Raw genomic sequence first — 27,280 nt, 5'->3', positions numbered from 1 at the left:
GGAGTGGGTTGCCATTTCCTTCTCCAATGCATGAAAGTGAAAAGTGAAAGTGAAGTAGCTCCGTCCATGGGATTTCCCAGGCAAGAGTACTGGAGTGGGTTGCCATTGCCTTCTCCAGTTAATCGGCTATCCCCCAATAAAAGATAAAAAAATTTTAAAAGACAAGAAAAAGCGGTAGTGTCTCCTTTAAGAAGGCCCTGCTCGGCCCTACATCACACGAAGCCCCGCCCAGACAGTGTCACGTGACCCGCGCTTACGCACAAGGGGCGGGCCAGAAGAAGGTTTGAAAGCCCGGCGCCCACCCAGCGAGCCGCACTTCAGTCACTTACCGGCGATGTCGGCGTTACGGCCGCTGGACAAGCTGCCAGGCCTGAACACGGCCACCATCTTGGTAGGCGTTAGCAGCCCCGATTCCCGCGCCCACCTTTCCTCCTGGGCCGCGCCTCAGCGGCCAGGCCTTCTGTGGCTCTCTGCGATTCTGGCCTGGGCTGCTCCGGCGGGAGTGTGGTGGGTGGGAGAGCCCCTCTCTGAACCAATCAGAGTTAGCGGCCCTCTGGGAAGTCTCCAGCAATAAGTGCGCGGCGGGCTCTTTCTGAGTTTCTGATTGGTGGAGCGGCTGGGCCGGGCGCCCGCGCGCAGGGTGGATGCAGGCGGTCCAGGATGTGCTTTCCCCCCTGTATCCATGTCAGGCCTCCGGTAGAAACGAGGCTGTCCCAGGGAGGATCTGGGGTGGGCAGGTAGTGAATGGAGCCGGAGCGACTGCAAACCTCAGACCCTCACCCGTGCCTGCCGTAGTCCTCTCGGTAAAGAGTGCCTCGCGCGCCACAGCCAGAATCCTGGGGTCGCGGCCCTCCGGGCCCAGCGACGGGGCTGCTGTATCCAGGGATCCATTGGCCGCCTCTCTCTGGGCAGCTGGTGGGCACGGAGGATGCTCTTCTGCAGCAACTGGCCGATTCGATGCTCAAGGAGGACTGCACCTCGGAGCTGAAGGTGTAAGTAGCCTGCGCTGGAGATGTCCGATCGCTGGCCTGGGCTCAAGGGAGAGCGGGGAGGTGGGTTGAATGGATGGGGGTGGAGGGGAAGGCCAGAGAGGCCGGTGCAGGTGGGGTGAGTTTTGACCCACCGCTCGGAGTCTCCATCCTGACGCGTGATCTGTTCCCGTGTAAAGCATCCTCTGTCACTTCTCTGTCTCGCCAGTTTTTCTGTTTCCCTCTAGCACTTGTCACTATAAAGAAATTTCCATATTATGCCATGTTGGCCAAAACTGGTGTGCATCACTGCAGTGGCAATAACATTGAGTTGGGCACAGCATGTGGAAAGTACTACAGAGTATGCACACTGGCTGTCATTGATCCAGGTGATTCTGATATTATTAGAAGCATGCCGGAACAGACTGGAGAAAAGTAAATCATGTACAATTTTTCTTTAATAAAACTGGCTACAGCTTGTTTAAAAAAAAAATTTCCTTGTTCACGTGTTTGTTTTCTTGTTTCCAGTCTGCCACCCTGAGGCACCCCAAGGTTAGCCCCTTGAGGGCAGGGACTTTGACTTTTGCTGACTGGTGAAGAAACCCCATTGCCTTGAGCAGTACTTGGCCCAGAATATTTAGTTACTCAGATACTCCCCAAATTTGGAGAAAAGGTGACTAAAGTGTATTTTGCTTTCCTTTTTCTAACTGATAGGGAGTAGAAACAGCTGCTGGCAGGAGTCACGTGACTGAATATATGTGGGTGTCATTCTCCCTGATTGAAAGACAAGCTCCAGGGGTCTAAGTTGAATGATCTAGATCTAGAGTGTATTTCCTTTATGGGAACTGGAATTGCCCCTTCCTAGAGAGAACATCATCTTTCCCTCAAAATAAAGGTTGTTCACAGATCCACCTGTGCCCTACCCGTCTTACCAGGCTCTTAGGCTATAGAACACCAAATCCTATCACTGATAATCCCGTAAGCTCAGAAATAAGAAAAGATAAAATAATTAGCATTAGAGTAAAAGGAAAATGTGGACAAAATCGCCTTCCTTGAGCAAGATGGAAATCACTACCAAAAAAGGAAATACTATTATCCTATTTTTAGATTCCATCTACTGTATTCTAGTGTCTGAATGTGTATACATTTGTACATGGAAAGATATTTAGAAAAATGTTCTAACATTAATAGTAGTAATTTTTAGGTAACTGAACTTTTAGGAGTGTGTGTGTGTTTTAACTTTTGTTATGTTTTGTAAACTTTTTGGTATTCTTGAATTAGAAGCTGAGGGGTAGGGGCAGATGAGTAATAGGAATAAAGGGAAGTGGGCAGAAATAAAGGATTAAAAAAACCCAAAAACCCTTCAGGTGGGTATTTAACAATCTGAGACCAAGTACATAGAAGAGTGTTGAGGGTGACTTGCCCATCACACAGCTGATAGTTGGCAGACTGGAATTTAAACCCACTTCTATCTCACTCCAAAGGGCTTCGGTCTTAACCCCTAAATTTCACAGTCTAACACCTTCCTCTCCCCTTCTGAGCCTGGCCTCCCTCCCAGCATTCAGTTTAGATGGCTAGATGCCCTCTTATATCCAAAATCCCTTTTTGCCAAGGGAGTTACTAAACTTTCTGGCAGGGAGAGTAAAGCAGGGGTAATCTGAATAAGATCAGCTCTGCGCTGCCCCTGTGCTCACTTGAGGAGTCTTGCCCACAAAAGCTTCCTGTAGGGGCTTCCCTGGTGGTGCAGTGACTAAGTCTCCATGCTCCTAATGCAGGGGGATCGGGTTTGATCCCTGGTCGGGGACTAGATCCCACAGGCCACAACTAAGAAAAAAATTCCTGCAGGTTGCAAAGATCCCACATGCAGCAACAAAGATCGAAGATCCCATATGCCACAACTAAGACTTGGCATAGTCAAATAAATAAATATTTTTAAAACACACACACACAAAAGCTTCAGGTGAATAGGGGAGCCTCTTTCCCTACAAAGGGTAGTGTGTGAACAGTCATTGTGATGTGGGTACGTGTACCTTGAGTTCTGCGATCTCTTGTTTTTCAGCCACTTAGCAAGGTCCCTCCCTCTGCCCTGCAGCGTGAATCGGCCCCGAATTGACTTGATTGTGTTTGTGGTCAACCTTCACAGCAAACACAGGTGAGAGCCAGGGGATGGGGCTGTCAGTGCTCAGATGTGGTTTAGGGCTGTGCTGGGACGTTGGCCTCACTTGTTATGGGAAGGAGAGGAGACAGGGAGAGGCTGCCTGGGGGGCAACCTAGAGGGTGAGGAGGGAGGAGCCAGTGCCAAAGCAAAAAGTTTGAGAGACACTGACAAATGCCAGCGGTGTCATCTGTCATTTATCTAATGCTCTCTGAGGCCCACTCTGCCTCCCTGACAGCAGCGCAGATGTGAGTGAAACGGACCTTGTTCTCAAGGTCCATTTGGGGAGGAATCTAGACTTTTGAACAGACAGTTACAGTACCTGTGATGTGTACTGTCAAAGGGGGAATCCTGGGGCTGTGAGAGCCCGAACAAGACCTCTGACTCTTAGGACTCAGGTCAAACTAGACTTCTGGCTTCCTGGCTTCCTGGAGGTGACATCTACATAGACGCCAGAAGGAATTCCCTGGCGATTCAGTGGTTAAGACGCAGCACTTTCACTGTGGGGGCCTGTGTTCAATCCCTGGTCCAGGAACTAAGAGCGCAGAAGCCACCCGTGGCACTCAGTCAGTTAAAATAACACATAAAACACCCGAGCGATGAGGAGGAGTTAGCCAGACAGGGATGACGGTGAGCAGGACGTCCCAGGTGGAGGACTGGCGTACAGACAGGAGGAGTACAGCCTGTGTGGAGGACCGCCCAGGCCCGGGCAGGCTCAGAGCCCAGTTCACTCTGGGGCCGGGGCAGTGGCAGCGTGGGTGATGTTGATGCTGGTGGCCTGGCCTGGCCTCCCCACGGTGCTGGCTACCCTGGGGTCAGGACTGCAGCCAATCTAGGGAATACAGGTGGAAGGTCTCCTCTCTCCTTCCTGGGGAAAGCTGACTAAGAGCAGGACACAGGGTCCAGCACAGAAACCAGGGCAGACACCTACCTGGCCCTGTGGTGGGGTTAAGGGAAGGCTGTGGTGGAAACGCCTGGGAACCGGGGGACGGTGACACCAGACACCGGGATCGAGTCCAGACCGCACGGCCTGACCGCTGGGAGTCAGGCAGCAGGGACTTAGGCCCGGGTGGGGCAAGAAAGGGCTGAGACCTGCCGCGGGCGCCCTGGCCCACAGGGCTGCTGCTCTTCGGGTGAGGTCTCTCTGTTCACCAGAAGGGACACTGGTGAACTGTCTGAGCCATAGGGCCGTTGGTCTCAGGCCTTGTTCATTCATGAAGCCTGACCAAGATGGCCTTTGATCTGGAAGACATCAGAGGCCTTCATCACTCCCTGGATACCAGTGAGTGAAGGCCTCAATGCAGCAGGTCAAGGTGCCCTTGTTTGGAGGAAAAGAGTGTTTTCATACAACTGATATGACTTAAAATCGCTGTCATCTTACTGCAAGGCAATTCAGCAATAGTTATCCACACTTTAAAAAGACACATACTTAAATAAAAAAAAAGACACATACTGTGACTCAGCCCTTCCACTTCTAGCATCTGTTCTACAGAAACATCTGCTTAGTAGGAGACGTAGGAAACAATATTCATGCAGCGTTCTTTGTGATGGTGAAAAACTGGAGACCATTTAAATGTCCACCACAGGGCAAGCAGTTAGTTTGGGGTATGGTGTGGTCATTCCAAAGAATGTAACAGAGACATCAAACTCGATTAGACCTGACTGGCTGCTTATACATATCACTGTCTGTATTTACACATGAAGAAAATTCCAGAATTACACCCCAAACTATTGTGGCAGTCATCTCTGGGGAGTTAAAAGTAGAGGTGGTGCTGGAGACGGGGAGCTTTACTTTTTACTTATACACCAGTATTTACTATTTGATCATTTCACAAACTTGACTCACTTTTTAATTAGAAGAAGTTTAAAGCTCCAAAAGGACAAAGTGTTCCTCCAGGGCTGTCTCCCATCACCCTTGTCTTATGCCCTGGCCTCTCTGTGATCAGAGGCGCGGGGGCTTCTTCTGCCTTCTCTGTTGTAAGGTATGTCTTCTGCTTGTTTTCTTGCCCTGGCCTGGCCGCCCCAGCCTGCAGAATGTGGAGGAGTCCCTGTGCCACCTGGACGCAGCCTTCTTCCTGGGGAAGGTAACCTTCCTCGCCACGGGAGGTGAGTGCCTCCCCTGCCTGCTGCCGTGGGTGGGCCCGTGGTGGACTCCGTGCAGAGACAGCCTGGGTGATGGGGGGACCGTGGGCTTTGGAATCTGACTGCGTTCTGTCTCCATAAAGTAAGTTGGAGCCGATCATCCTGCCAGGTTAATTCTGCTGAGACCATTGCCCTGGGGTGCCTGGTGGTTCATCTCCTGTTACTCTTCTTCAGATAGTTCTCCAAGACGCTAATATTAACAGTGGAAATAATGGTAGCTAACCTCGGGGACTTCCCTGGCATTCGAATGGGTAAGACTTCGCCTTCCAATGCAGGGGGTGAGGCTTCAGTCCCTGGTCAGGCAGCTAAGATCCCACATGCCATATGGCCAAAAAAATCAAAACATAAGACAGGAACAATATTGTAACAAATTCAATAGAAACTTTAAAAATGATCCACATCAAAAAAAAAAAATCTTAAAAAATAGCTAACCTATATTGAGCACTCACTATAGACCAGACTCTGTTCTAAGTGCTTTGTTTCTGTATCGCTTAATTTTCACAAGAAGTACCATCGAGGTAGGTAAGATTGTCTCTCTTTTACAGAGAAGGAAGCTGCTCGTGAGGTTCGGTGACGCATCCAAGGCCCCACAGCTAGACAGTAGTAGGGCAGAGTTCATACTTAGCTGGTCATATTCCAGGGCCCATGCCTTTAATGATTGTACCGTGTGGCTTCTCATAAATACTTTTTTCCTTTTTTATGTGGCTGACCCCAATTTTCTGCCCCCTAGGGGACACCTTCCTGACCAGCTCTGACCAGTCTGGGCCCTCGGGGTGTCCATGCAGGCCTCTGTCAGACTCCTCACCTTTCTACCGATGCTGATGGTGTGTCTGCCCCTTTCACCAGCTGCACTGTGAGCTCCTGGCTCACGTTATTCTCAATAAGCTTTGGTGGAGAAGTAAACCCCAGGCCCCTTCCGTGTATTCGTTCACTGACTGTAGTAACTCAGCGGAGTCGGTGCTGTTACGATCCTCATTTCCTAGATGAGGAAACTCATGTGTTTAGTCCGACTCTTTATCAAGTCCCTTCAGCCTTTTTTCTGATCTGATGATCTTGACTGCCCTGAAAAGAAGGTACAACAGGCCTGTCACCCAAAGAAGGTAGAAACTGTGGCCCAGAGAGGGGACGTGACCTCCTGGGCCCAGTGCTTTCTCCATCACAGCCAGGAAGGTGGAGATGACAGGCGTGGCTTCTTTGCAGCTGGGCGGGACAGCCACTGCAGCATCCACCGGAACACCGTGGTGAAGCTGGCCCACACCTACCGGAGCCCCCTGCTCTTCTGTGACCTGGAGGTAAGGACCTGCTCACGCGGGGCGTGGGCTGGCACAGTCAGAACACAGCGGGCGTGGCGGGTGCTTCCTGGAGGATCATGAGTGCCCATGTGAAGGGGCTCCTGATGTGGAGACCAGATCCTCGCTGGCATCCTGGCTTTTCCACTCTCTGTCCTTGGTTGGGTCATCGTAAGCCTTGGGTGCATCCCTGTAAAGTGGGGTGACGCTCCATGTACATCTTGAGTTCTATTTGTACACCAGGTGCCATCACCTCTTGCTTTGACATTTTTCTTTGTACTCATGGCTAAGTCTCGTGTGTGTGTGTCTATGGGTCCCTGTGAATGTCTCGCTTTTCTGCGGGGGTGTAAGCGCTGTGAGGCCAGGCATCCTGTCTGTGTCATTAACCAGCAGTCAGGATGCCGTCCGTTCCCACTTAGCTCCCTGGATCGCAGACCTTGTTGGGTCCCAGCCCAGAGCAGGGGGTCCAGCAGGCAGCAAGGATGGAGGTTGGGGGGTGGACAGATGGCTGACTGGATACATGTAATGTTGGTCCTGCCCTGACTCGCTTCTCTCGGGGTTTCTCACGAGGTGAATCCTAGCCGTGAGGGTGGCACACGGATTTCTGCTTTGCTGATGAGTTTTGCTCTTCAGCCTCTCCTTGCAGTGTGGCGCCCGAAGACATTTTGCTAAAGGGTTCTCAGCAAGAGCTGATTCTGCCCCCTCTGGGGGTCTGCTAAGGGCTCCTGGGTCCTGGGCTGCCCCACCTGCACACCAAACCTGCTCAGGTGGTTTAGGGTTCAGTTGTTTTTTTTATTGTACATTGGAGTATATTGATTTACAGTGTTGTGTTTGTTTCAGGTGGACAGCAAAGTGATTCAGTTATACATGTATCCATTCTTTTTCCGATTCTTTCCCCATATAGGTTATGTTTATTGGTTTTGAGGTTCATTTTAAAGATTTGTGTTTCTGTTCTGGGTCTCACACCTGTCCCCAAAGGTCAAGTGATGTGGTGCAGAGGGCGCTGAGTCAGCGTGCGTTCCGTCATCACCATCTAGACCAGAGGTGCTGACTCTGGGGTCTACAGACCCCTCTGGTCCGAAGGGAGAAGAATTCAGGGGAGTTGTGGGTTTGGACAAGAAAAAAATTACTTTTTTTCCCACTAACCTCTAGAAGGAGTTTAGCATTATGAGCGTAGATGGGAGGCGACAGTAGTGTTAGCAGAGTCTGACTGTTAGCGACAGGAGCGGCAGACACTGGCACATCCACGGGGATGGGTCGGACCTCATGACTGCTGCGATTCTGCAGAAGCTGTTAGACCTCGGTCTTCTCACCCAGTGCGTCGCTTAATGTGCACACTGCTCGGTCACAGATTTGTGTTTCACATCTGATCACGACTGTTTTAAGAACCCGGACTCGAACAAGGCTCTGATCTCACAGGTAGGACCCGAGGCACCCTGAGGTGCCCGGCTTTGCTCACAGTCACACGGCTGGCAAGTCCGCAGAAGAGCCAGGCTGGTGTGCTGCTGACTCTTTCCTGGCTGAGCAGGCTGGCTGCGTGGCGCATAGTGGTGCAGTTCTGCACCTGGCCAGGAGGTGGCAGGCTGTACCAGGTCCTACGTTATCCTCTAGCCCGAGAATGTTGGTTGCTCAGTGGTGTCCGACTCTCTGCGACCCTATGGACTGTAGCCCGCCAGGCTCCTCTGTCCATGGGATTCTCCAAGCAAGAATACTGGAGTGGATTGTCATGCCCTGCAATGGGATCTTCCTGACCCAGGGATCGAACTTGGGTCTCCTGCTTTGGCAGGCAGATTCTTTACCATCTGAGCCACCGAAAAAAGGTCTGTGGCTGACTTTCTATTTCCAGCCTGGAGCCGGCGGGCTGAGAACCTAGGCCTGGCATCCTCTCATCCAAGGCACCCAGTGTTTGGACAGCCAGCGGGCCTGGTACCTGTGCAGTCCTGTCCGGGGCCCTCTCCCCCACTTCATGAGCTGGAGCCTCATTGTGTTTTGAGGCATTTGCATGGCGGGAAACACTGGCCCGGTTTTACAGGGCAGGAAACACGCCCAGGGAGGTGCAGGATTTGCCCGCTGCAGTTATTTCCCAGCTCCGCTACTAGGCTCTGTTCGAGTCCCTGAGAACCAGACGCCTTGACATTGGCCCTGCCCCTCAGAATGGAGGGAAATAGACTGACACGTCACGCCTGCTGCGGCAGGAGGATCCGCAGGGCTTTGGAAGCCAGGCAGTGAATCCAGCCATTCTTCCCGTCGGCGTCAGGGCAGTTACAATGGGCTCAGATGTTTGGGGGCCACGTCTCTGGAGTAGGGTGTGTGGATGGGAGGAGGCCCGGGACGAGGCTGCAGGAAGCAGGCCATGGAGCCCTCGGGAGAGCAGCGGCAGTTTGGAGGGACCACTCGTAGGCCATGGTCACAACACCCAGAGGATTCCTTGAATAGGAACAGGAATAGGTTATGTTTCTTAACATAACCTATAGCCTGTCCAGTGTTGTTCTAGGCTCTAGGGAGTCAGTATAGTGCAAAGGAGTGTTAACACTCCCAATTCTATTCTAGTGGAGGAAACATGGGAAGTAGAAAGCGTGATGTGTTAGGGCACGGAGATATGACGTGTCAGGTGGTGGTAAAGTGACAGGATTAAATAAGGGGTGGAGGGACTCCCTAAAAATCTGACCTTTAAGTGAAGATGTGAAGGGAGGTGCCATGGAGCCTCCTGGTGGAGAAGCCCACGAGGCTGGAGAAACTGCAAGTGCAGAGGCCCTGAGTTTGGACGCTGCCTGCCATGTCCAAGGCCCACGGGGAGCCATGGCACCTGGAGCAGAGCGGGGGACTGACACTGGGGCCAGATCAGCAGGGCTCTGTGGGTCGCAGTAAAGGCGTGGTGGCTTTCACTCTGTTAGACTGGGGCAGCGGAAGGGTGTGGGGCCAGGGAGGGCCGCAGCCTGACTTGAGTTTTGAACGGGGCCCCTCCGGCTGTCAGGAGGAGAGTAGACTGGAGGGATGCAAGGGCAGGAATAGGGAGAGGGACCTGGGGACTGTCTGGAAGAGTTCAGAGTGGTCTGGGCTCCGTGGTGGCCGGGGAAGGGGGAGCTGGGATGGTCTCTGATGCTGGGTGTTTCCAGGGTGGGGCTGACTGGTATGGTGTGTGGATGGCCTGCCTGTGAGACCGGAGAGGAAGAAGAGTCAGGGTCAACTCTGGGTTTTTCAGCCTGAGAAGCCCCGCCCCTGCCCCCACCCCCACCCCAGCAGTGAGATGTTGCACAAAGGAGGGAGCGGCCTGAGAGGTGGGAGGAAAAGCTGGCAGGGGTGGGTCCTGGGAGCCGGGAGAAAAGGCCTGCCAGGGAGGGAGCAGCTGCCTCAAACTCCACTAAGAGTCCCCACTGAGAACGAGGCCAGTGTGTGAGGACTGAGATGTCGCCTCTGGACTTGGAACCCAGGACTCACAAGGTGGAGTGAGAGCAGGGGGGCTTCAGGCGGAAGTTTGGGTGACTGGGCGGATGGTGGTGCCCTTTCCCCAGTTAGAGAGGGAACAGGAGAAGGAGGAGGAGCTGGGAGGCCATCTGAGCATCACTGTTTATTCTTCCTTTCTGGAGCATCTCACCAGCTGGGGCCTTCGCACAGTCTGATTACCTCTGCCTAATTCCACGGCTCTTCTGGGCCCACTAGCCCTTCCGTGGCCCTGGTGTAGGGACCGTCTGTTGATGGCACGTCCCTGTCCGTGAGGGCCACTCTCCCCACCCCTCCTTTCCAACCTGGGCATGCCCGTCTCAGAGAGATCCTAATGGGTGCCGCCCCACCATTGGTTGGGACTAGCCCTGGTTCAGACCCCAGCTCAACAGTCACTCACCAGGCCTCTGGATGATGTCCCTGACCTCGCCAGCCCCACCTGCTGAGCCTTTGTTTCTTCTGGAGTAGGGTCAGCGTCTCTGACCCCTGGAGGGCGTCGGAAGGGTTTCCATAAGCTGAGGTGTGGCGCAGACAGGGCATGGCCCTGGGGGCAGCGGTGCCCAGAGCTGTCCCCACGTCTCGGCCCCCCGCTCCCCTCTGGCCACCGCCTCACCGTGCTCCTGTCTCCTCCTCTGCAGATAGAAGACTTCCGCGCCACCATGGCGCAGCGCCTGGTCCGCCTGCTGCAGATCTGCGCGGGCCACGTGCCCGGCGTCTCGGCCCTGAACCTGCTGTCCCTGCTGAGGGGCTCCGAGAACCCCTCCCTGGAGGACCTGTGAGGCCCCGGCCGCCCTCCCCCGTGGCTGGGTGCCCGGGCCAGCAGTCACTGTTGCTGGAGATCGTGCCAGGGCTTGGCAGGCCTGGGTCAGCGGGCAGCTCCTCCCTCAGGGCCTCAAGTCCTCGCGTTTCAACAGGAAGTGCCAGGGGGCGGCGGGGAGCAGTCCCGCTGGTGGGACTCCAGCCCCCTACCCCTAGTGCCCACCCCAGCAGATCCCCCCAGGTCTTCGTTGATCTGACTTGTTACCTCTCAAGACTTCGTTTGAACAAAGGGTCCGTGGCTGAAAGTTTGAACGTCACTGAACTCATCCACCACTTTGATTTTGTAGATGAGGCAACTGACTCCAAACAATTAAGAGTCAGAGCGGGTAAGGACTTCCCTGGTGGTCCCGTGGCCAAGACTGCACTCCCAATGTTGGGGGCCCGGATTCGACCCCTGGTCAGGTAACTAGATCCCACATGTTGCAACTAAAGATCCTTCATGCCTCGACTAAGACCCAGTGCAGCCAAATAAATAAATAAATATTTTTAAAAGAGTTGGGCAGCGGGAGCTTGAACTCTATGAGCCCAGTCCGACTCCACATCCTGGCCTTGCCATTCTTACGGGACCTGCGGAGCCTCAGTTTCTCCAGGTGTTAGATGGAAATTGTTCAGCTTACCTTGCTGGCGTCGTAAGGGTTGAGTGACATGGTGGTAAAGGTGAAGTGCCTGAGGTGTATTGTATTACTCCTGCGCTTGTTTGGGTGCTCCATGTATCGCATAATAAATGTGTGAATGCTTGCACGGCGCCAGGTAAGCACTCCACGAACAGTGACTTGAACTCTTATGTGAAATCACACAGAGCTAAGCTACAAAACTGGTGCACATCCAGGAATTACACCACGAAGTCAAGCTGGAGAACCTGACCGAAGGCTGGTTTCTGGGCTGGCCGCAGGAGACTGCGATGACGGCTGCTTTCCTTCTCCTCGGGGTCTAATTAGAATCTGTGGCCATGCTGAGATGAGGCTGCAGAAATCCCGGCAGCCAGGTATGAGCTGCAGCCATGCCCCTGTCGCTGGCTGGACACTCCCGTTGGGAGCTTGGATGAGGAGGAGGTCTGGTGGGAGAGGAAGAGAGCCAGATCCTGGTTCCCGTGGAGCATGCCAGCGCCCTCCCAGCACCCCCTCCATCCTCTGGCCTCAGGACGGGCCCTGCTTGATGCCCTGGGCACTGCCAATGCCGCAGGGCCTCTGCTTTGACGTCACCATGGCAGCCGCAGCTCACGCGCTTCACTGACGGATGGGCCAACCTGAAACTCAGTGCAGGCGTCATGAGGATGGGGCCCACCTTTCTCCTCTGCCTGGGCTCCTCTCCACCCCGCGCTCACTCGGTAAGGTTTGCTGAGGCCTAGCTGGTCTTCCAGGCAGCCCCCACCGAGAACCTCAGCCACAGCAATTTCGGTTCAGGTCTCAGACATCACCCGACCTCTGCAGAGCTTCACGCTTTACAGAGTGCTTCTCACACAGTCACTCCTGCCGCCCGCCCTCCCCGCAGACCTGTGTGAAGTTGACAGTGTTTCCCCATTTCACATTTAACGAAACCGAGACTGCTGTCATCAGAGGCATATCCACAGTCACGCAGATAATCAGGCAGAACCCACCCCTGGCCCCAGTTCTCTGCTTTTCTCTCTGGTGGTTCTCTTGTGTGCCCAGTCGTTGAAGAGAGGTTTGGTCATCTCCGCTGGGCAGTGAGAACCCAGAAACGGTGGACACGCAGGCCTTGTGTGGGAGAGAGCGCCCCGTGTGGAAAGACGGTCTCCTGAAGTGCCATTCCCACTGGCTGGGGCCCCGTTAGCACAGGGGCAGGCCTCGTGGAGGGGAGGGCGGGGAGCAGGGTAGGAGCCTGGGGCTTGAGCCAAGAGCTCCCTCAGCATTTGAGGAGGGAGGCCCCCTTCTGAGCCGAGGTCAGGGTGGGGGGTCTCTGCAGGGATGGACAGGATCAGCCGAGGCCCAGGAGGTCAGCTTCCCAGAAAGACCTGGGGTCCTAGAAACCGGCCTTGTCTTCAGCCCCTCGGGAGCCTGGGCCAAAAAGGGTGGGGCCCCGCAGGGCTGCTGGAGGGGAGAGGAGGGCAACAGGCTGCGGTGTCCAAGCAGGAGTGAGCAGGAGTGCGGGCACACCCTGCCTGCCACATCTGGGCTGGCGTCAGATGGGGTCCTTCCCCGTGCCCCTGCCCCGCCCCCGCCAGCACGGGGCTCGCTCGCCCGCTCGCTCTGGTCCCCGTGCCACATTTTCTTCACCAGCTGGTGCCATTTAACAAGAGAGATGGCACCACATTTTCCAGCCGCAGGCCTGGGAGCCTTCCAAGCGCTGGGGGAGCTCCGTGCTCTCACAGCTCCAGCGAGCTCAGCGGGGCCCCAGAACCCTGGAACCCTGCCTCTGCCTCACAGCGGAGCCGAGCCCCCAGGCCCGGGAGCCGGTGTGATGCGGGGAAGTGACGGAAGGCCGGTCTCGATCCCCCTGTGGTGCCCGGCACAGGTGCCTGGTGCCGGGGCGGGAGATGGGATAGGCTGCCCTTGACTGCCGACGGGTCACACGCTTGATGTGTCTGCGTTCCCTCGTCTGTAGCCTGGGGTCAGGCTAACTGACCTCTCTTCCCAGCCACTCGTGAGGACCGAGAGGGAGAAGCTATGATGTTAAACAAAAAAATAAACTCAAAGCTAATGGAAGACTTCTCAGGCTGGCCACAGTCATGGGGTGGTCACGTCGGAGGCGGTTACTGATGGTGGGCATGGACCCTGGGCAGCAGGCCCAAGGCAGTGGGCAGCCCGAGGCGCCATGCTCCCTGAGAGCCCAGGGGAAGGAGGGGGCGTCGGGGCCCCCGCCGTGTGGGTGAGGCATTGGGGCTGCCAGAAGGGCAGGGCTTGCTCAGGGGCACAGGTTTCTTTGGGTCTTCAGGCCACCTGGCTGCGGGCAGCCCTTGAGCCCAGGCCCGAGGGGCTCAGGCGCTCCGTAGAAGGCGGCCCAGACCCAGGCATCCCGGCCCCGGGCCGACGCTATTTCCCCTCCCCACCCAGGAGGGGGCTCCGAGCCTGGCACCTGCATCTCTGCCACCCCTCAGCGAGCAAAGGCAGGGGCGGCCTGGGGCTGTGGCTGAGACAGGGCAGCCTGGCCACATAGGGGAAGTGATGCACTGGGAAAGGACCCGGCCTTTGCGTCCCACTGCCTCAGGGTCTGCGGCCAACCTGCAGCGTGACCTGGGGCGGCTCACTTCCCATCCCCGGGCCCCGCGGCCTGGTGAGGTCCTCGAGAGGCTCAGAGAAACCCAAGGGCTGGGCACGGCACCTGCCGGGGTCTGGCCCTCCGCGCCCTCCACAGATGGTGGCCCCCGGGGGTGGACGGGGTGGGTGGTTGGCTGGCTGTGCCCAGCGGTGTGGAGCGCGAGGTGAGCGCAAGAGGTGATTGAACTAAAGCCCCGCCGCAGGGTATCCCTGCCTGCAAACACCTGGTACCGGGCTGGACCTACCTGGCAGGACTCCAGCTCAAAGGGACCCTTTCCAGAAGACGCCTGCTCACCTAAGCCCTCCCCCACTGCCCCTGTGCCGCTCAGCCTCCCCTGGGGCTGCGAGCGTGCAAGCAGAGAATCATTGTGAAAGGACTTCTCACAGACATGGGGCAAGGCCGGGGGAGGCGGGGGGGGGGGGGCTGCAGAGCCTGCTGCACCCCAAAGCTGTGAGGCCCACTCGAGTGTGACCCTAGGGATGGGGGTGGGGTCCCTGAACAGCCGCTCTGAGCGGGAGAGCGGGTGGCCATCCCTGGTGCCCGTGACCCCTGTGGTGTCGGGGGGGTTGCCAAAGACATCTGGGGGGCTCTGGGAGCTAACATGTAGCGGGTGCTTGGTCTGGGTAACAGCCTTGCCCGGCCAGGCTCAGAGGGGACCCCCGCACTTGGTCCTCTTCCGTGCTGGACTAGACCCCCGTCCCCCGCCCACCCCCGATGTCATCAACCAACAGATGTGGTCTGGAGGGGTGGTGGCAGGACGGCTCAGGCCCAAGGGGCCGCCGGACTCATCCCTCCTCCTGGGCTTGCTTTGTTCTCTGCAAAGGAAGGATCACGAGGCCACCTCCCCCACGGGTCCAGGCAAGGGGTGCAGGGCCAGGCCGTGGTGGGCGTGCATGCTCCCATCTCCCTGGTTGCTGTGGCCGGTGGGTCCCTGGGCCTCGCCCACTCCTCCCCAGACATCCGCGGGGTCTTTCGCACCTCTGTCCTCCTGTCCCAAGGTTGCACCGGGCCTTTCCCAAGGCTCCGGCCACCCCCCCGTCGCCCTGCGCTCCTGACATTTCCTCCCCAGCACGTCTCACCTCCCCACCTCCTCTGTGGTTTTAGTGTTGGGTCTGTGTCTCTGGTTCCCTGCTGTCGCCCCAGCACCTAGAACACTGCCTGACCCGTGGTACGTCCCTGGTCCCTCCTGGGTGCCCTGAATGAGGCCTGGGGACAGCTGGCCCCTTGGGGGGGAGATCCTGCTCCCCATCCGCCCCATCCCCCAAGTCTCAGCACCTCTGTCCGCCTTACATAACTGTAGGCCTGGCCCCAGAGGGTGGGGGACGCCTCTCGCTGTGAGGCTGAGGGGCCGGGTCTCCTTTCGGGCCTCACATGGAGGGCCCACACCCCCCAGCCAGGGGCCAGGCTGAGAGATCGCTGGGGCTGCCCTGGTCAGGAAGCCCCGCACTGCACCTGTGTGAGTTGGTGGCGGGGGGAGGGATGGGGCCTTGAGGATAGGCTGAGGGGCCTGAGAGCCTGGGTGAGGACTTCCTAACTGCCTCCTGGACAGACATCCTCAGGGAGCACTCCCACCTCTGTCCCCCTGTTCCACGGCCTCACCTTGTGTAACTTGGATTCAAGGGGAGAGGGACTTCTGGCCTCACCAGGACTTTGAACTGACCTCCCTGCCTCTCCCAACCCTTCCCTGTCTGTGTCTAGAGGCCCCACATCACACCCTTCCCACTCTCCCTGGTAGGAAAGGAGACTTTCTGGCAGTGTCCTGGATGTCAGAGCTAAAATGACATCTGCTGGCCAAAAGTTTAGTTCGGATTTTTCCATAACATCTTATGAAAAATCTGAACTAACTTTTTAGCCAACCCAATACATGAGAAAGCCAAAGGAGGGCTTCCCGTAGCACAGTGGATAGGAATCTCCCTGTCAAGGCAAGAGACATGGATTCAATCCCTGGTCCAGGAAGATTCTACCTGCCGAGGAATAACTAAGCCTGCGTCCCACAAGTACTGAGCCCTCGCTCCACAAAAAAAAGAAGCCGCCATAGTGAGAAGCTCACACGCCGCAACTAGAGAGAGCTCTCTCACAGTAGTGAAGATGCGGTGCAGCCAAAAAATAAAAAAAGGCAAAGGGAATCTCGACTCGGGGGGCTCTGGCCGCTGTGACAAAATGAGATGGAGCGAGCGAGAATTCCCTGGTGGTCCAGCGGTTAGGGCTCCACGCCTTCACTGCCGGGACCTAGATTGGAACCCTGGTCGGGGAACTAAGATCTTGTATGTCATGTGGCTTGGCCCCCAAAAAGAAGATGACACAAGAGAGCCAACACAGGCACTCAGACCGATAGGTCAGTTCACAGCCCGTGGCCCCTCTCTCTATGAAACACAAAACCTGCTTTTCTCAATGCGCGTAGACGAGAATGTAAAGGCATAAAAATAAGACTGGGATGAAAGACTTCAACAAAGTGAAAACAGACCCCCTCTGGGGAATGGCAGAGAAATGCCCTTCTTACTCATCCACGTTAGTATTGTGTGAGGGTTTTTTTCATGAGAACATGTTCACATATTACTCACAAAATTACAAATAAAACTAATTTTTAGGTAAAGAACACAGGCATCCCAGGTCTCAGAGCGCTTTCACATCCAGATCTGGGGGCTGGGCCTCTCTGCCGCTGGGGCCTCCCCTCTCCACCCCCCCGACACTGAGCTTGTCCACCAGGCAGAACGTCCTCACTTCCCCACCCTGTCCTTGAGGCTGGCAGGACACAGGCCACACTTCACGGCCAGCTGGACGCAGACCCCAGCCAGGCCCCCCCAGAGGTACAGGGTCACCGCTCTGCCCCTCACAGCCCCTATTTCCCCATCTGAAAAAAATGACATCATGACAGCACCTGTGTCAGAACCATGGGGAGGGTGTTTTGGGGGGTATTTCGGGGGACACAGATCAAAGGAGACTCCGTTTTCCGTGACAGACTCAAATTAATCATATTTTTAAAAAAAACAAAACTCGGTGAATGAAACATTGAGAACACTAATAGATTCAATTAGAAGGGTTTTTCAGCAACAAAGTCCCTAATTTTCTACTTGCGCATACATAGAGTAATGATATAAGTTAAAGTAAAAGCTACGGAGAGCACAGGGGACATTTGCTTGAACCACATTTGATTTTAGAAACTTAACCCCACCCTCTTGGTCATATTTCACAGTTAAAAAGTGATAAGGTGAATTTTAAAAAAGTAATAAATTTGACTTCAGAGGATATGAAAAAACACATTGAGGAATAAACTTCTACCATATGGTCTGATGGTGAAATTTCTCTCTCTCCTTTTTTTTTTGTGGCAGTACATAGTATGTAGGATCTTAGTTCCCTGAACAGAAATTCAACCCCATGCCCCCTACAGTGGAAGCTCAGAGTTTCAACCTCTGGCCCACCAGGAAAGTCCCGAAATTTCTTAACCCCTAAGTCAGCCAAACAGAGATTCAAGGTCTCCCTGCTTCCCTATTTAGGAAGCACAAGTGAAAAGGTTTGGAGTCAGGCCCTCGCAGGCTCCATCTGCCTGTCCTCAGCCCCTGCCTCTGCAGGCATGCAGGAGGCGCCCGGGAAGCCTGTGTGTCCAACGAGGACTTCCTTCCTTCCAGGAGGCCGGCACCACCAGGCGCCACTCTCCCCGAATGGCCCGAGGCCCCGCTGGTCACCTCCACTGCTCTCCGCCAGGGTCAGAGCGGCCGCAGTAAGACAGAGGCCCAGGGCCATCCGTGCAGGGGAAGCTTGTGTACACGACCCCAGACCTGGGCCTCCCATCACCTAGGCTTAGGTTCTCCCCAAGTTTCCTGAGACTAAGCTCCCTCTGCCCAATTGTCCGGAACCCAGCTTCAAAGAAGGGGCTGCCCAGGTGGCGCAGAGGTAAAGAGCAAACCTGCCAAGGCAGGAGACACAAGAGATGCAGGTTCGATTCCTGGGTCAGGAAGAGTCCCTGGATGGAGGAGGGCATGGAGACCCACTCCAGCATTCTTGCCTGGGAAATCCCAAGGACAGAGGAGCCTGGTGGGCTACAGTCCATGGGATCCCCAAGAGACGGACTGAGTGCACACACACACACATATACACACAGAGGTTAGAAGACATGCCTGATGCTATTAAGGGGGACTTCCCATGGCTAACAGGTAATAGCGGCATCAGTGGTGATGGGGTGGGGAGGGGGACCCAGTCTTTAGTCTTGCCCCTGCCGCTCTGCCCCTAGGAGGGCTTGCCTTGCCCTGGCTCCTGTGCAGGCTCCTGGCTCCCCCACCCCTTCAATACACACCCACACTCACACCCACACCCCCGCCCCAGACCCACTTCTCCTTTGCAGTTGCCCCACCGCCTACACCTTCCTGCCACGGAGTTGCTGGCCCGTGGGCAGGGGACGGAGAGGCAGTGGGCCCCGGGCTCCTCAAGGCCGGCCGTCTCAGGGTTTCCGGAGCCAGAAACCTGGGAGGGGGGCTAGCCCTGCTCCCCTCATTCCATCACGTCCCTCTTTCCTCCGAAACACCTGCTGGCTCGTTCCCCGGCCCTGGGCTATGGTGCCAGCTTCCTTGCTGTGCTGCCCACCCTGGCCAGGCTGCAACTCCACAGCAGCGGGCAGAGGGTCCCTTCAAAGGCACAGCTCAGAGACTCTCACCCACTCCAACACCTCCTGGGGCTCCTCACCCCCCAGGGCCTGTGGCTCAAGGCCTGGCCCAGCCCATCCGCAGCCTTGGGCCCCCAAGGCAGCAGCCAAGCCAGGACCCAGGGCAAGCTTCCCCTTGCCCCTCTCTTGCTTGTGAACTTGTCCGTCCCACCTTCTGTCTGGAAGGTTTCCCTCCTGCTTGAGCCGTAAAGATCTACTCCTGGCCCTGAGCCCCCTCCTTGCCCCCGGACAGTTACTCTTTCCTCTGTGCACCTCCAGCCCTGAGTGCTTAGGGGTCTGGTACGGCCCACCACGAGGGCACCACGTCCATGCTCCTTCCTGAGGCTCCCTGCTAGCCCTGTCCCCCCGGCCGCTCCAGGTAGGGGGGTCCAGCATCTGTCCAGGAAGGCCAAGGGGGCTGGTGTGTCTGCCTGAGATTTGGTCCAAGAGACACAGGTGAGAGTCAGGAGGGGCATCCCCAAACTCTAGGGAGTGGAGTCAGACAGGAGGGGCCTCGATGAGACACAGGGGCGAGCAGGCCTGAACACACACAGCCCTGGGGAAAAGAAGTCCATGTGGGTGGCCTGCATACTGCCTCCTGGGCCTTGGTCTGTCCATCTGTTTATCGGTTGCTCTGAGTCTCCCTCTTGCTTAAGAGCTAGAGACCGAGGTGTGCCTGGACCTACCCCATCTGCGCACTCCATTACAGCCAGAGCTTAACAGGCAGGTCTGACTGGGACACTTCCTGCTGAAAGCCCCCCATGGCTCCCCAGTGCCCTCGCAGCCAGGGTCTTGGCTTCTCTCAGTTAAAGCCCCAGTCCCGCCCTCTGGTCCCAGCACTACCTGGCCTTCGGATTCGGCCGAAGGCCTTTGTTTACACTGCCTGCTCCAGTGGATGTCACTCCATCTAGCAAACACCTGCTCGTCCTGTCCGCAAAGTTGACCTGTCCACAAAGCTTCCCCGTCCCCTCGGTGGGGATCATCTTCAGGGATGCTGTGGCCGAGAGGCACTGCCTCCCCCATTACCACCTCCCAGTGCGGGAGTCCCCCGGGGGCCTGGGACAGTGTGGGCGCTCCGGTTGTGTTTGACGAACTGGCCAGCGCTGCCTGAGAAGGACAGGAGGGCTCCCCGGAGGAGGAGGCAGGAAGGGGAAGAGGGCCAGCGAGGATGGCCTGGGACCACAGGCTGGCCATGGGGGGGCAGGATGGAGGAGGCCACCCCAGAGCTCTGTGTCCTGCTTAAGGGGCCCATCCTCTGTGCCCCAAGATAAAGCCCCGGGTCTCAGTCCCAACCTGATTTCACTGCCCAGAAAAGGGCCCGCCCAGTGGCTGTCTAGGGGTGATGGTTGAATGGAGAAACCACAGAAAGAAGGTCTGGGGTGCTGGGCCACGGGCTAAGAGTGGTCCCACTCCAGCAGGCAGGAGGGCGGGCTGGGGCGGAGTGGGTGGCGCCCCGCCCGGTTTCCTCCCGGTGGGGCAGCAGAGGCCAGACTCGGCCCGGAGGGCGGCGGAGGTGCGCGCAGAAGGTTAGAGGCTTTGGCAGCATGCAGCGAGGGCGGAGAAGCATGCGGGGCAAAGACCGGCCGGCACCCGCGCAGTGCCTGCAGACCCAGTGCTTCGACCCGCTGGTCCGCAACTGTGTGGCCTGCAGTCTCCTCCGGACGACGGAGCCTAGACCGGGTAAGAGTCGAGCCGCGCCGACGCATGGCGCGCGCGCGGGGCAGCCCTGGAGCGGGAAGGAGGGCGATGCCAGGAGTCGCAGCCATGCCCTCCCCACCCCCCACCCGCCGCCGCCCTGTCCCAGGACGTGGGGAGGGGGCGCGGGCCTCGGGTTAACTGGCGAGGTGGGGTGGGGAATGTGAGCCGGGGGCCTGGAGGGGGGACCAGCCGTCGGCGCGTGGCCCTCACGGCCCCCTCTCGCCCCTCGGCCTGCGCTGCCCCGCCCGGCCGTCCCCCTCCTCCGCGGCCCAGCCTCACCTTCCTCCGGCCCTCCCCCTCCCCACGCCCCCCTCCCCTCCGCCCCCTGCTCCCCCTGCCCGTCCCCTCCAGCAGGCGGCCCGAGCAGCCTGGCGCCCGGGACGGCGCTGCAGCCGCAGGAGTCGGCGGGCCCGGGGACCCCCGCGGAGGCCGAGGCGGCGCTGCCGCTCCCGGCGCTGCTCTTCGGAGCCCCCGCGCTGCTGGGCCTGGCGCTGGCCCTGGCCCTGCTCGGGCTGGTGACCTGGAAGCGCCGGCGGCGGCGGCGGCTGGGCACGGTGATGGCCCCTGAGACTCCCGAGGCCCCGGAGGTCCCAGAGGCCCCGGACGGAGACCCAGACAGTAAGTTCCTCGTCTAGGGGACCCGAGAGGGCTGGGGGACGTCGGAGGGGAGACATGGTCCTTGAGGGGCCCAAGGGGGCCTGGGTGAAGGAGTAGGGATGGTCTGAAGGAGGCAAGGCCGAGTGGAGAGAAATAGTCCTGCCAGAGACCCCCCAGGTCCAGGCGGGGACACAGCCCTAGCGCCCCAGACCTGTGTGAGGAAGAGACATAAGGCTGGGGAGCCCGGTTTGGGGTGGGGTGGGGGTGGGGGCCTGTCCTGCCTTCTCTCTGGGACAGCCAGACCGGTTCCCACCTCTCCTCGCCCTCTGTCAGCACTGGCATTTTGCCAGCCAGCTCTAGAAACTTCCCGTCCTGAGGGCCCATCACGTGCCACCCCTCCCCATCCCACCAGTGGGGCTTTATCAACTGACTTCTCTCCCATCAGTCAGACGGCTGTCCCTCCAGGGAGGCTTCCAGAACAGGGGGTGGGGACGGCCGTGAGCCGATCCTGACCCAGCGCCACCCGCAAACACCCCCCCCCCACCGCCGCCTCCCCAGAGCCCCTGGACGTTGACGCCACACTCTCCCCCGGAACCCTGGATGCCATGGCTCCCATCTGGCTTCCGCCCAGTGAAGACCCGGCGGCCACCCCACCTGCCCACAGCGTCCCCGTGCCAGCCACAGAGCTGGGTTCCACTGAACTGGTGACCACCAAGACAGCCGGGCCTGAGCTACAGTAGCGACTGAGGGCAGCAGGCGGCCCCCGCCCTCTCTACGGGCCACCAGCCAGACTTGGAGGTTGAATTCAGTTCTTCACCCCGGTGCCCACTGTCCTTTCTGGGAGCCCACTTGCTCCCCAGCTAACCCTGCAGAGCTATAGGCACCCAGACCACAGGGCTTGGACTGCATGGCATTGTATGGCATGTTAGCATTTGGCTTAAACTCATACTGGGCTGCCCAGGCGGCGCTAGCAGTAAAGAATCTTCCTCCCTATGCAGGAGACATTAAGGGAGGTTGGTTTGATCCCTGGGTTGGGAAGATCCCCTGGAGGAGGAAATGGCAACCCACTCCAGTACTCTTGCCTGGAGAATCCCATGGACAGAGGGAGCCTGGCGGGTTACATTCCATGGGGTCGCTAAGACTCGGACATGACTGAGTGAGCACAAATACACAAAATAAATTCATACCACCTGTCGTTGTCCTTAAAGGTCATAGCTGAGTTCTGTGCTTTTTGAGTGGTTGGGAGACTCTGAGTAGAGTTTTTCTTTAAGCTTGGGGAAACCACCATAAACCAGAATGAATCTAGGAGAGCATTGAGTAGGAGGATGCTTTATTTGTAGCTGGGTTGTATTCAATACTTGCTCTCGGAGCTGCCCCGCTTTTAAACCAATACAAATGGCAGCAGTGAGTAACCAACTGACCCTGACCGGTTTGCTTTGGGATTTAGTACAAGATGAGTTTAAGAAATAGCCTGAATTGTGCTGCTTCTTGGGTATCTGTATCCTAGGGTCACCCCTGAGCTTGGCCCAATCTGCTAAGATCTGTGATGCCGTTTTCGCCCTGGAGGCAGCTTCCAGAGCCCCAGGCTCACACTTGGGAGGAAGTCTAGAGCCTGTGGGGCTGGACTGCAATTGCACACGAGGCATGCAGACAGCGTGTCCGCATGAGCCCAGCTGGAGTCCTAGCAGCCTCCGGGGCACCGGGAGCTGTATCCAGGGCAGGGCCAGGACCAGCAGGAGGCTCCTTACTTAGGAGGCAGGGCAGGCCTGTGGCCTTGAACCAGCTGGACCCGGTGTCCTGTGAGTGCCCTTCACTCTGTGGCCTGTCCTCCCCAAGTCAGGCATCCACCACCCCAGCGGAACTGCTCCTCTGACCATGGTGCCCCCAGCCCTGGGGCCTGGAACCAAGACCCTGTCTCCCAGTTCTGGACCATGCTGTGCATTCAGTCAGCCACTGGCTTTCCTGCCCAACCTCCTGTGATCAGGAGGGTTAGATCCTCCTGACCTGGATTCGACCCTGGACTGTGTCCTTGGAATTTGTCACAGCTTAGCACCCTTGGAAGGGGCAAGGGACTGGGAAGTCAGAAGATGGTATGCTGAGTACCATGTTGTCCTCCTTCTAGGTTCTTGACCATATTCTTTTCTCTTTTTTGGGCCATGCTGCAAACCTTGTGGGATCTTAGTTCCCTGACCAGAGATGGAACCCAGGCCCTTGTCAGTGAGAGTTTGAGTCGTAACCCCTGGACTGCCAGAGGATTCCCACCTTGACCGTGTTCTATTCTATGCATCAGTTGCTCTCTGTCCATCTGTCCCGGACCTGCCCATCAGAGCTGCCCAGTAGACACCTGCACTTCCGGCCCAGCCCTTTCCCAGCTCAGAAGATAGTCAGCGGCCAGCAACGTTTGGTGTCCCCAGAACCCGGACAGCCACATCTGAGTCTCTTCTCTCCATCCTGAACACATCTCAGATGCCTCCCCCCATCCCCCCGGCCACCAGGTGGCTGAGGTGAGGTCAGGGTGAGGGCTGTAGGCAGGAGGGTTGGGGGCAGGCCCAGAATGGGTCCAACTTTCCATTTCTCTGCATCTCAGAGTTGGGGGAGCCTGAGCTGTTCTCGGCCACCCCCGTCCCCTCCCCACCTTTGCTACCACAGCCGGGGGGGGGGGGGTGGGCCCTGCCGGCGACACAAGTGGGCGCAGCCCCCTGGGGCCCAGACATGCAAACCTCTGGCACCGCTGTGTCCCCACTGAACCCCTGGTCCAGTCTGTTTCCTTTTCTGAAAAAATGGAGGTGGGGGTTGGGTGCAAAGCTCTCCTCCGGGCCTGTGGCCCTCCAAGGACTGGAAGGAAACCTAGAGGATCCCCACTCCTCACCTCCAGTTCACAAATGAGAACACCGAGTCTCTGTTTCCTGGAAGGAGAGTCATTGCTTTAAAAAGGCCTTGACCTTTTTTAGAGCCCTTTTGGTCAAACTGCTTTCCTGAAAATCTGGACCAGTTCTTGTCCCTGAGCAGGGATTATATGACTCATTTTGCAGATAGGAAAGAAGAGGCCCAGAGAGGTGGAGGGACCTGGCCCAAGATACAATCCGCAGTGGTGGAGCTGGGCTAGACCTGGGCACCTGCTGGCCAGAAGGTCCTAGGAGCAGACCAGGGAGCTGCAGACCCCAGGCATTGGTTCCAGGCTTTGCTCTTTATTTTCATCTCAACTCAAAGATTTCCCTCCCCAACTGGTCTCTTTCTGCAGTAAGAAGGATCCAAGATAGACTGGGAAAGCTGCTTGTTGGGATCGGAACCCAGGGAAGTAGCCTCCCTCCCTCTAGCCTGTTTCTGGCCAGATTTTCCTGGTGCAGAGTCAGGTGTCCCCAAGGTCCCCAGGGCCCTGCAGGTGGGGGCGGGGCTGGCTGAAGTCTCAGTTCCTCCTGGGGCTTCCTGCAGGCACCTCTCACTTCCTGCCTGACAGCCCTGGCTCCTGGCTCAAGGTGGGGGTGGGGAGGCCCAGCTGGTGAGGCCAGGAGGAGGAACGTGACCCCTAACCTCCCTCTGTCCCGGCAGAGATGGTCCCACACAGCTCTTGCTTTTAGAAGCTGTGGCATCTCTTGGGGCTTGTCTGCCACATGCAAAATGGAACCCGAGAGGCAACCAACTGTCCAAGATTAAAGAGGCCATGTGGCAAGTAGGGGCTCCACCTCATGAATGCCTCTATTGACTTCTTTCTCTGGGATGCAGACACTTTTCTGCCCAGAGCCCCCCAACCCTCAGAAATTCATCCCTACCCCCCCAGTCCATGTGAGTTTCCCAGAGCTGGCCTGAGGCTCTGGTCTCAGGGGTTACCACTCCCATCTCCCTTTGTCATCTGTTTACTGCCCTGTTGATCCCAGATCCCAGCAGGCCTGCATTGTGCCAGAACCATGCTGGTCAGTGCCAGGAGATCAGCCTCAGACCCCGTCTTAGGTCCTATTCCAAGGGGAGAGACAGAGCAGGACACGAGCACAGGACAGGGTGATCCCGGCCAGAGCCGGGGAATGCCCCCAGTAGGTGCGGTGGGTGGAGGGGGGTGAGGGGGGCGCAGAGAAGGGGGACGGGGCTGTGTGTATGTGTGGTAATTCAGCATGTAGAGTGCTTTGGAGAGTAGGAGGTATGCCCCGAAGCCTGCAGACCTGTCTTGCTGGAACAGAGCAGACAAAGGGCATTCCTGGCCCAGGGAGCTGTGTGCAAAGGTGCAGAGAAGTCGGGGCAGGGGGAGGGGCTGGAGGCTTGGGCTCACGGCTGCTAGGTGCCAGGTGAGGCTGTCAGAACCTTCCCTGTGGCCACTCCCACCTTGTGGCACCTAGGGCACCCACCTCTGGGAGCACAGCGCTCCTTCAGCCCCATCGCTTGGTCTCACCCTTTCTGTCACCTCCAGACCCGATAGATCTTCCCTGGGCACAAAGTGGGAGCCCACTCCCATCTTCTCTGTTGTGGGTGACTCAGGCCAAATTCTCTGTTACCCAGAACCGGAAATCTGACCTTTCTCCTGTATCTGCTGGCTCCCCAGCTGTCTGATCCTGAACTGGGGGCGGGGAAGGGAGCTTGCAGGGGGATGGGTGGTAGGAACAACTGCCCAGGGTCACAAGGAGAGTCGAGGAGAAGCCAGGATGACACAGACGTCTGTGTTCTGGCCCGTACTCTTCGGGGAACTCTGCATGGGTTTCCAGGGCCCACCGGGCCTCTTGAGCATCTCTTCACTCCCCTGAGCGCAGAGAATCTGAGGACCAGCCCCGGGCGTCCTACATGGATCCAGGACAGTGCCTGCGACTCCGGCGCAGGTGAAAGTCTATATCGGCGGCTCCTGCGGTCAGCGAGACCCGGGGCACCTGGACCGCCTGCCTTCGGGCGGGGCTGCGGGAGGGAGGGGGTGGGGCCAGGGCTAGAGGCGTGGCGAGGGCGGGGTCAAGGAGGGAGGTGGGGCTGAGGAACTCCAAGCCTCGGGGTATCAGGAAAGGGGCGGGGCCAGGAGCTGGTAGAAGGGGTGGGTCCGAGGCTCACCTGCAGGGAAAAAGGCAGGTCGTGTAGGAGCAGGGCACCGAGATAATTGTAGACTCCAAACTCCGGACCGCCGCGCTCACGCGGGATCCCCGTCCTCAAACGAGGCCCGAGGACCGCGACCCGAGCCGGGAGGGGTCCAAATGAAAGGGGCTTGGCCCCGACTTTGGGGAGAGGTGGCCTACCCGGCTCTGTCCCCCTCCTCCGGCTCGGCGCTCCGCCCTCGGAGCTGACCTCGGAGCTATGTCCTAGGAACTGACATGCTGGCGGTGTTAGAGAGCACCTGTGCGGGGTGGAGGCGCGGTATGGCCTCCGCCGAACACATGTCCTTTCTGGGTCTAAGGCCACGGTGGGCAGCTCCAGACTTGCACCTTCGTTGCGTGCACGCGGGTTTGCGAAGAGAAGCTGAGCTCCAGCACCCAGCGCCAGTCCCCACTTCCAAACCCCCCTGCTCCCTCGAGACCTCAGGAGCCCGGGCGCGTCCCGTCCCTCCCACAGGCAGCTGGAGCCTGAGTCACGAACTGCCTCTCAGGGAGACAAAGGAGCCTTGGGTCCTCCCATGCAGACCTCCCCGCCCCCCCCCCCCCACTCAACGTACATTCTTCAGCATCTGCACTAGCAGGGAATCCATGGTCCCTTGCAATATCTGCTTCTTGGGTAACCTTCCACTATAGACGAAATGGGAGCAAGATGGGCTTGGCAACGACTCACGGAGGGCACCCACGGTGGAATAACCGTCTTAGCACAGCTGTGGTGGGGGCTCCCAAAAGGCTGCAGGCTCCGATGTTTTTCGACCGGAGACCCGTTGGCCGCTCCCTGCAGCCCTGAGGAAGAAGAGCTAGCAGCCCATCTTGCAGATGAGAAAACTGAGGCCCAGAAATGTTGATCAGTCTTATTAGAGCCAGAATTCCAACTCATATTAGTCTGGATCCAAAGTGAAGAATAAATAGGAGTTCTCAGTGTGAGGGGCTGGAAAGGCATTCCAGGGAGAAACAACCTGTGGGAGGGCCCAGGGTTTCATGGAGGAGTTGATGTGCCAGGTGTTAGTATTGGGGGTACTGCCGGCCCTCTGGGCCGGGGGCCTCAGCTGCTTTCTCTGTACTGAACTGGTCAGAAGGTAGGTTTGGGGCACACAGTGCAGGTTCCAGGCCAGACTCCGGCCCTTCCAGGCTGTGTGCCAAGTCATTCCCCTTCCTGGGGTCTTGGGTTTCTCTCTAGAAAGGCTGGGCAGACTGGTTACCTACCACCTAGAATCCAGAGGCTGAGGCCCAGGCCAGGTTCTTAATGTATATCCCTGATC

General features: G+C 57.5%; 2 protein-coding genes across 4 annotated transcripts; both read left to right on the top strand.

Annotated features, from left to right (window-relative positions):
• Positions 1 to 274: 274 nt before the first annotated feature.
• CENPM (centromere protein M) lies at positions 275 to 11,580 on the top strand. 2 transcript variants are annotated; one of them, XR_010664407.1, is made up of 6 exons: positions 275 to 391; positions 913 to 992; positions 3,028 to 3,120; positions 5,150 to 5,229; positions 5,440 to 5,516; positions 6,466 to 6,529. XR_010664407.1 is itself a non-coding variant. In XM_065944814.1 (6 exons), exons 1-6 carry the CDS (start codon positions 335 to 337, stop codon positions 10,772 to 10,774), a joined length of 543 nt encoding a protein of 180 aa, XP_065800886.1. In that variant the 5' UTR covers positions 275 to 334; the 3' UTR covers positions 10,775 to 11,580. The 2 variants fall into 2 exon arrangements, 1 of the variants encoding a protein (XP_065800886.1); XM_065944814.1 differs by lacking the exon at positions 5,440 to 5,516 and adding an exon at positions 10,634 to 11,580 and having other exon boundaries at positions 6,466 to 6,557.
• Positions 11,581 to 20,176: 8,596 nt separating this feature from the next.
• TNFRSF13C (TNF receptor superfamily member 13C) lies at positions 20,177 to 22,167 on the top strand. 2 transcript variants are annotated; one of them, XM_065923978.1, is made up of 3 exons: positions 20,177 to 20,346; positions 20,719 to 20,982; positions 21,520 to 22,167. In XM_065923978.1, the coding sequence occupies exons 1-3, from the start codon at positions 20,211 to 20,213 to the stop codon at positions 21,699 to 21,701; spliced, it is 582 nt and encodes a 193-aa protein (XP_065780050.1). In that variant the 5' UTR covers positions 20,177 to 20,210; the 3' UTR covers positions 21,702 to 22,167. The 2 variants fall into 2 exon arrangements, with proteins under 2 accessions (XP_065780050.1, XP_065780040.1); XM_065923968.1 differs by having other exon boundaries at positions 20,716 to 20,982.
• Positions 22,168 to 27,280: the final 5,113 nt, after the last annotated feature.

This window comes from Muntiacus reevesi, chromosome 1, assembly GCF_963930625.1.
Source record: "Muntiacus reevesi chromosome 1, mMunRee1.1, whole genome shotgun sequence".
In the NCBI taxonomy this organism is placed as follows: domain Eukaryota; kingdom Metazoa; phylum Chordata; class Mammalia; order Artiodactyla; family Cervidae; genus Muntiacus; species Muntiacus reevesi.
This window is presented reverse-complemented; position numbering and strand designations above follow the sequence as displayed.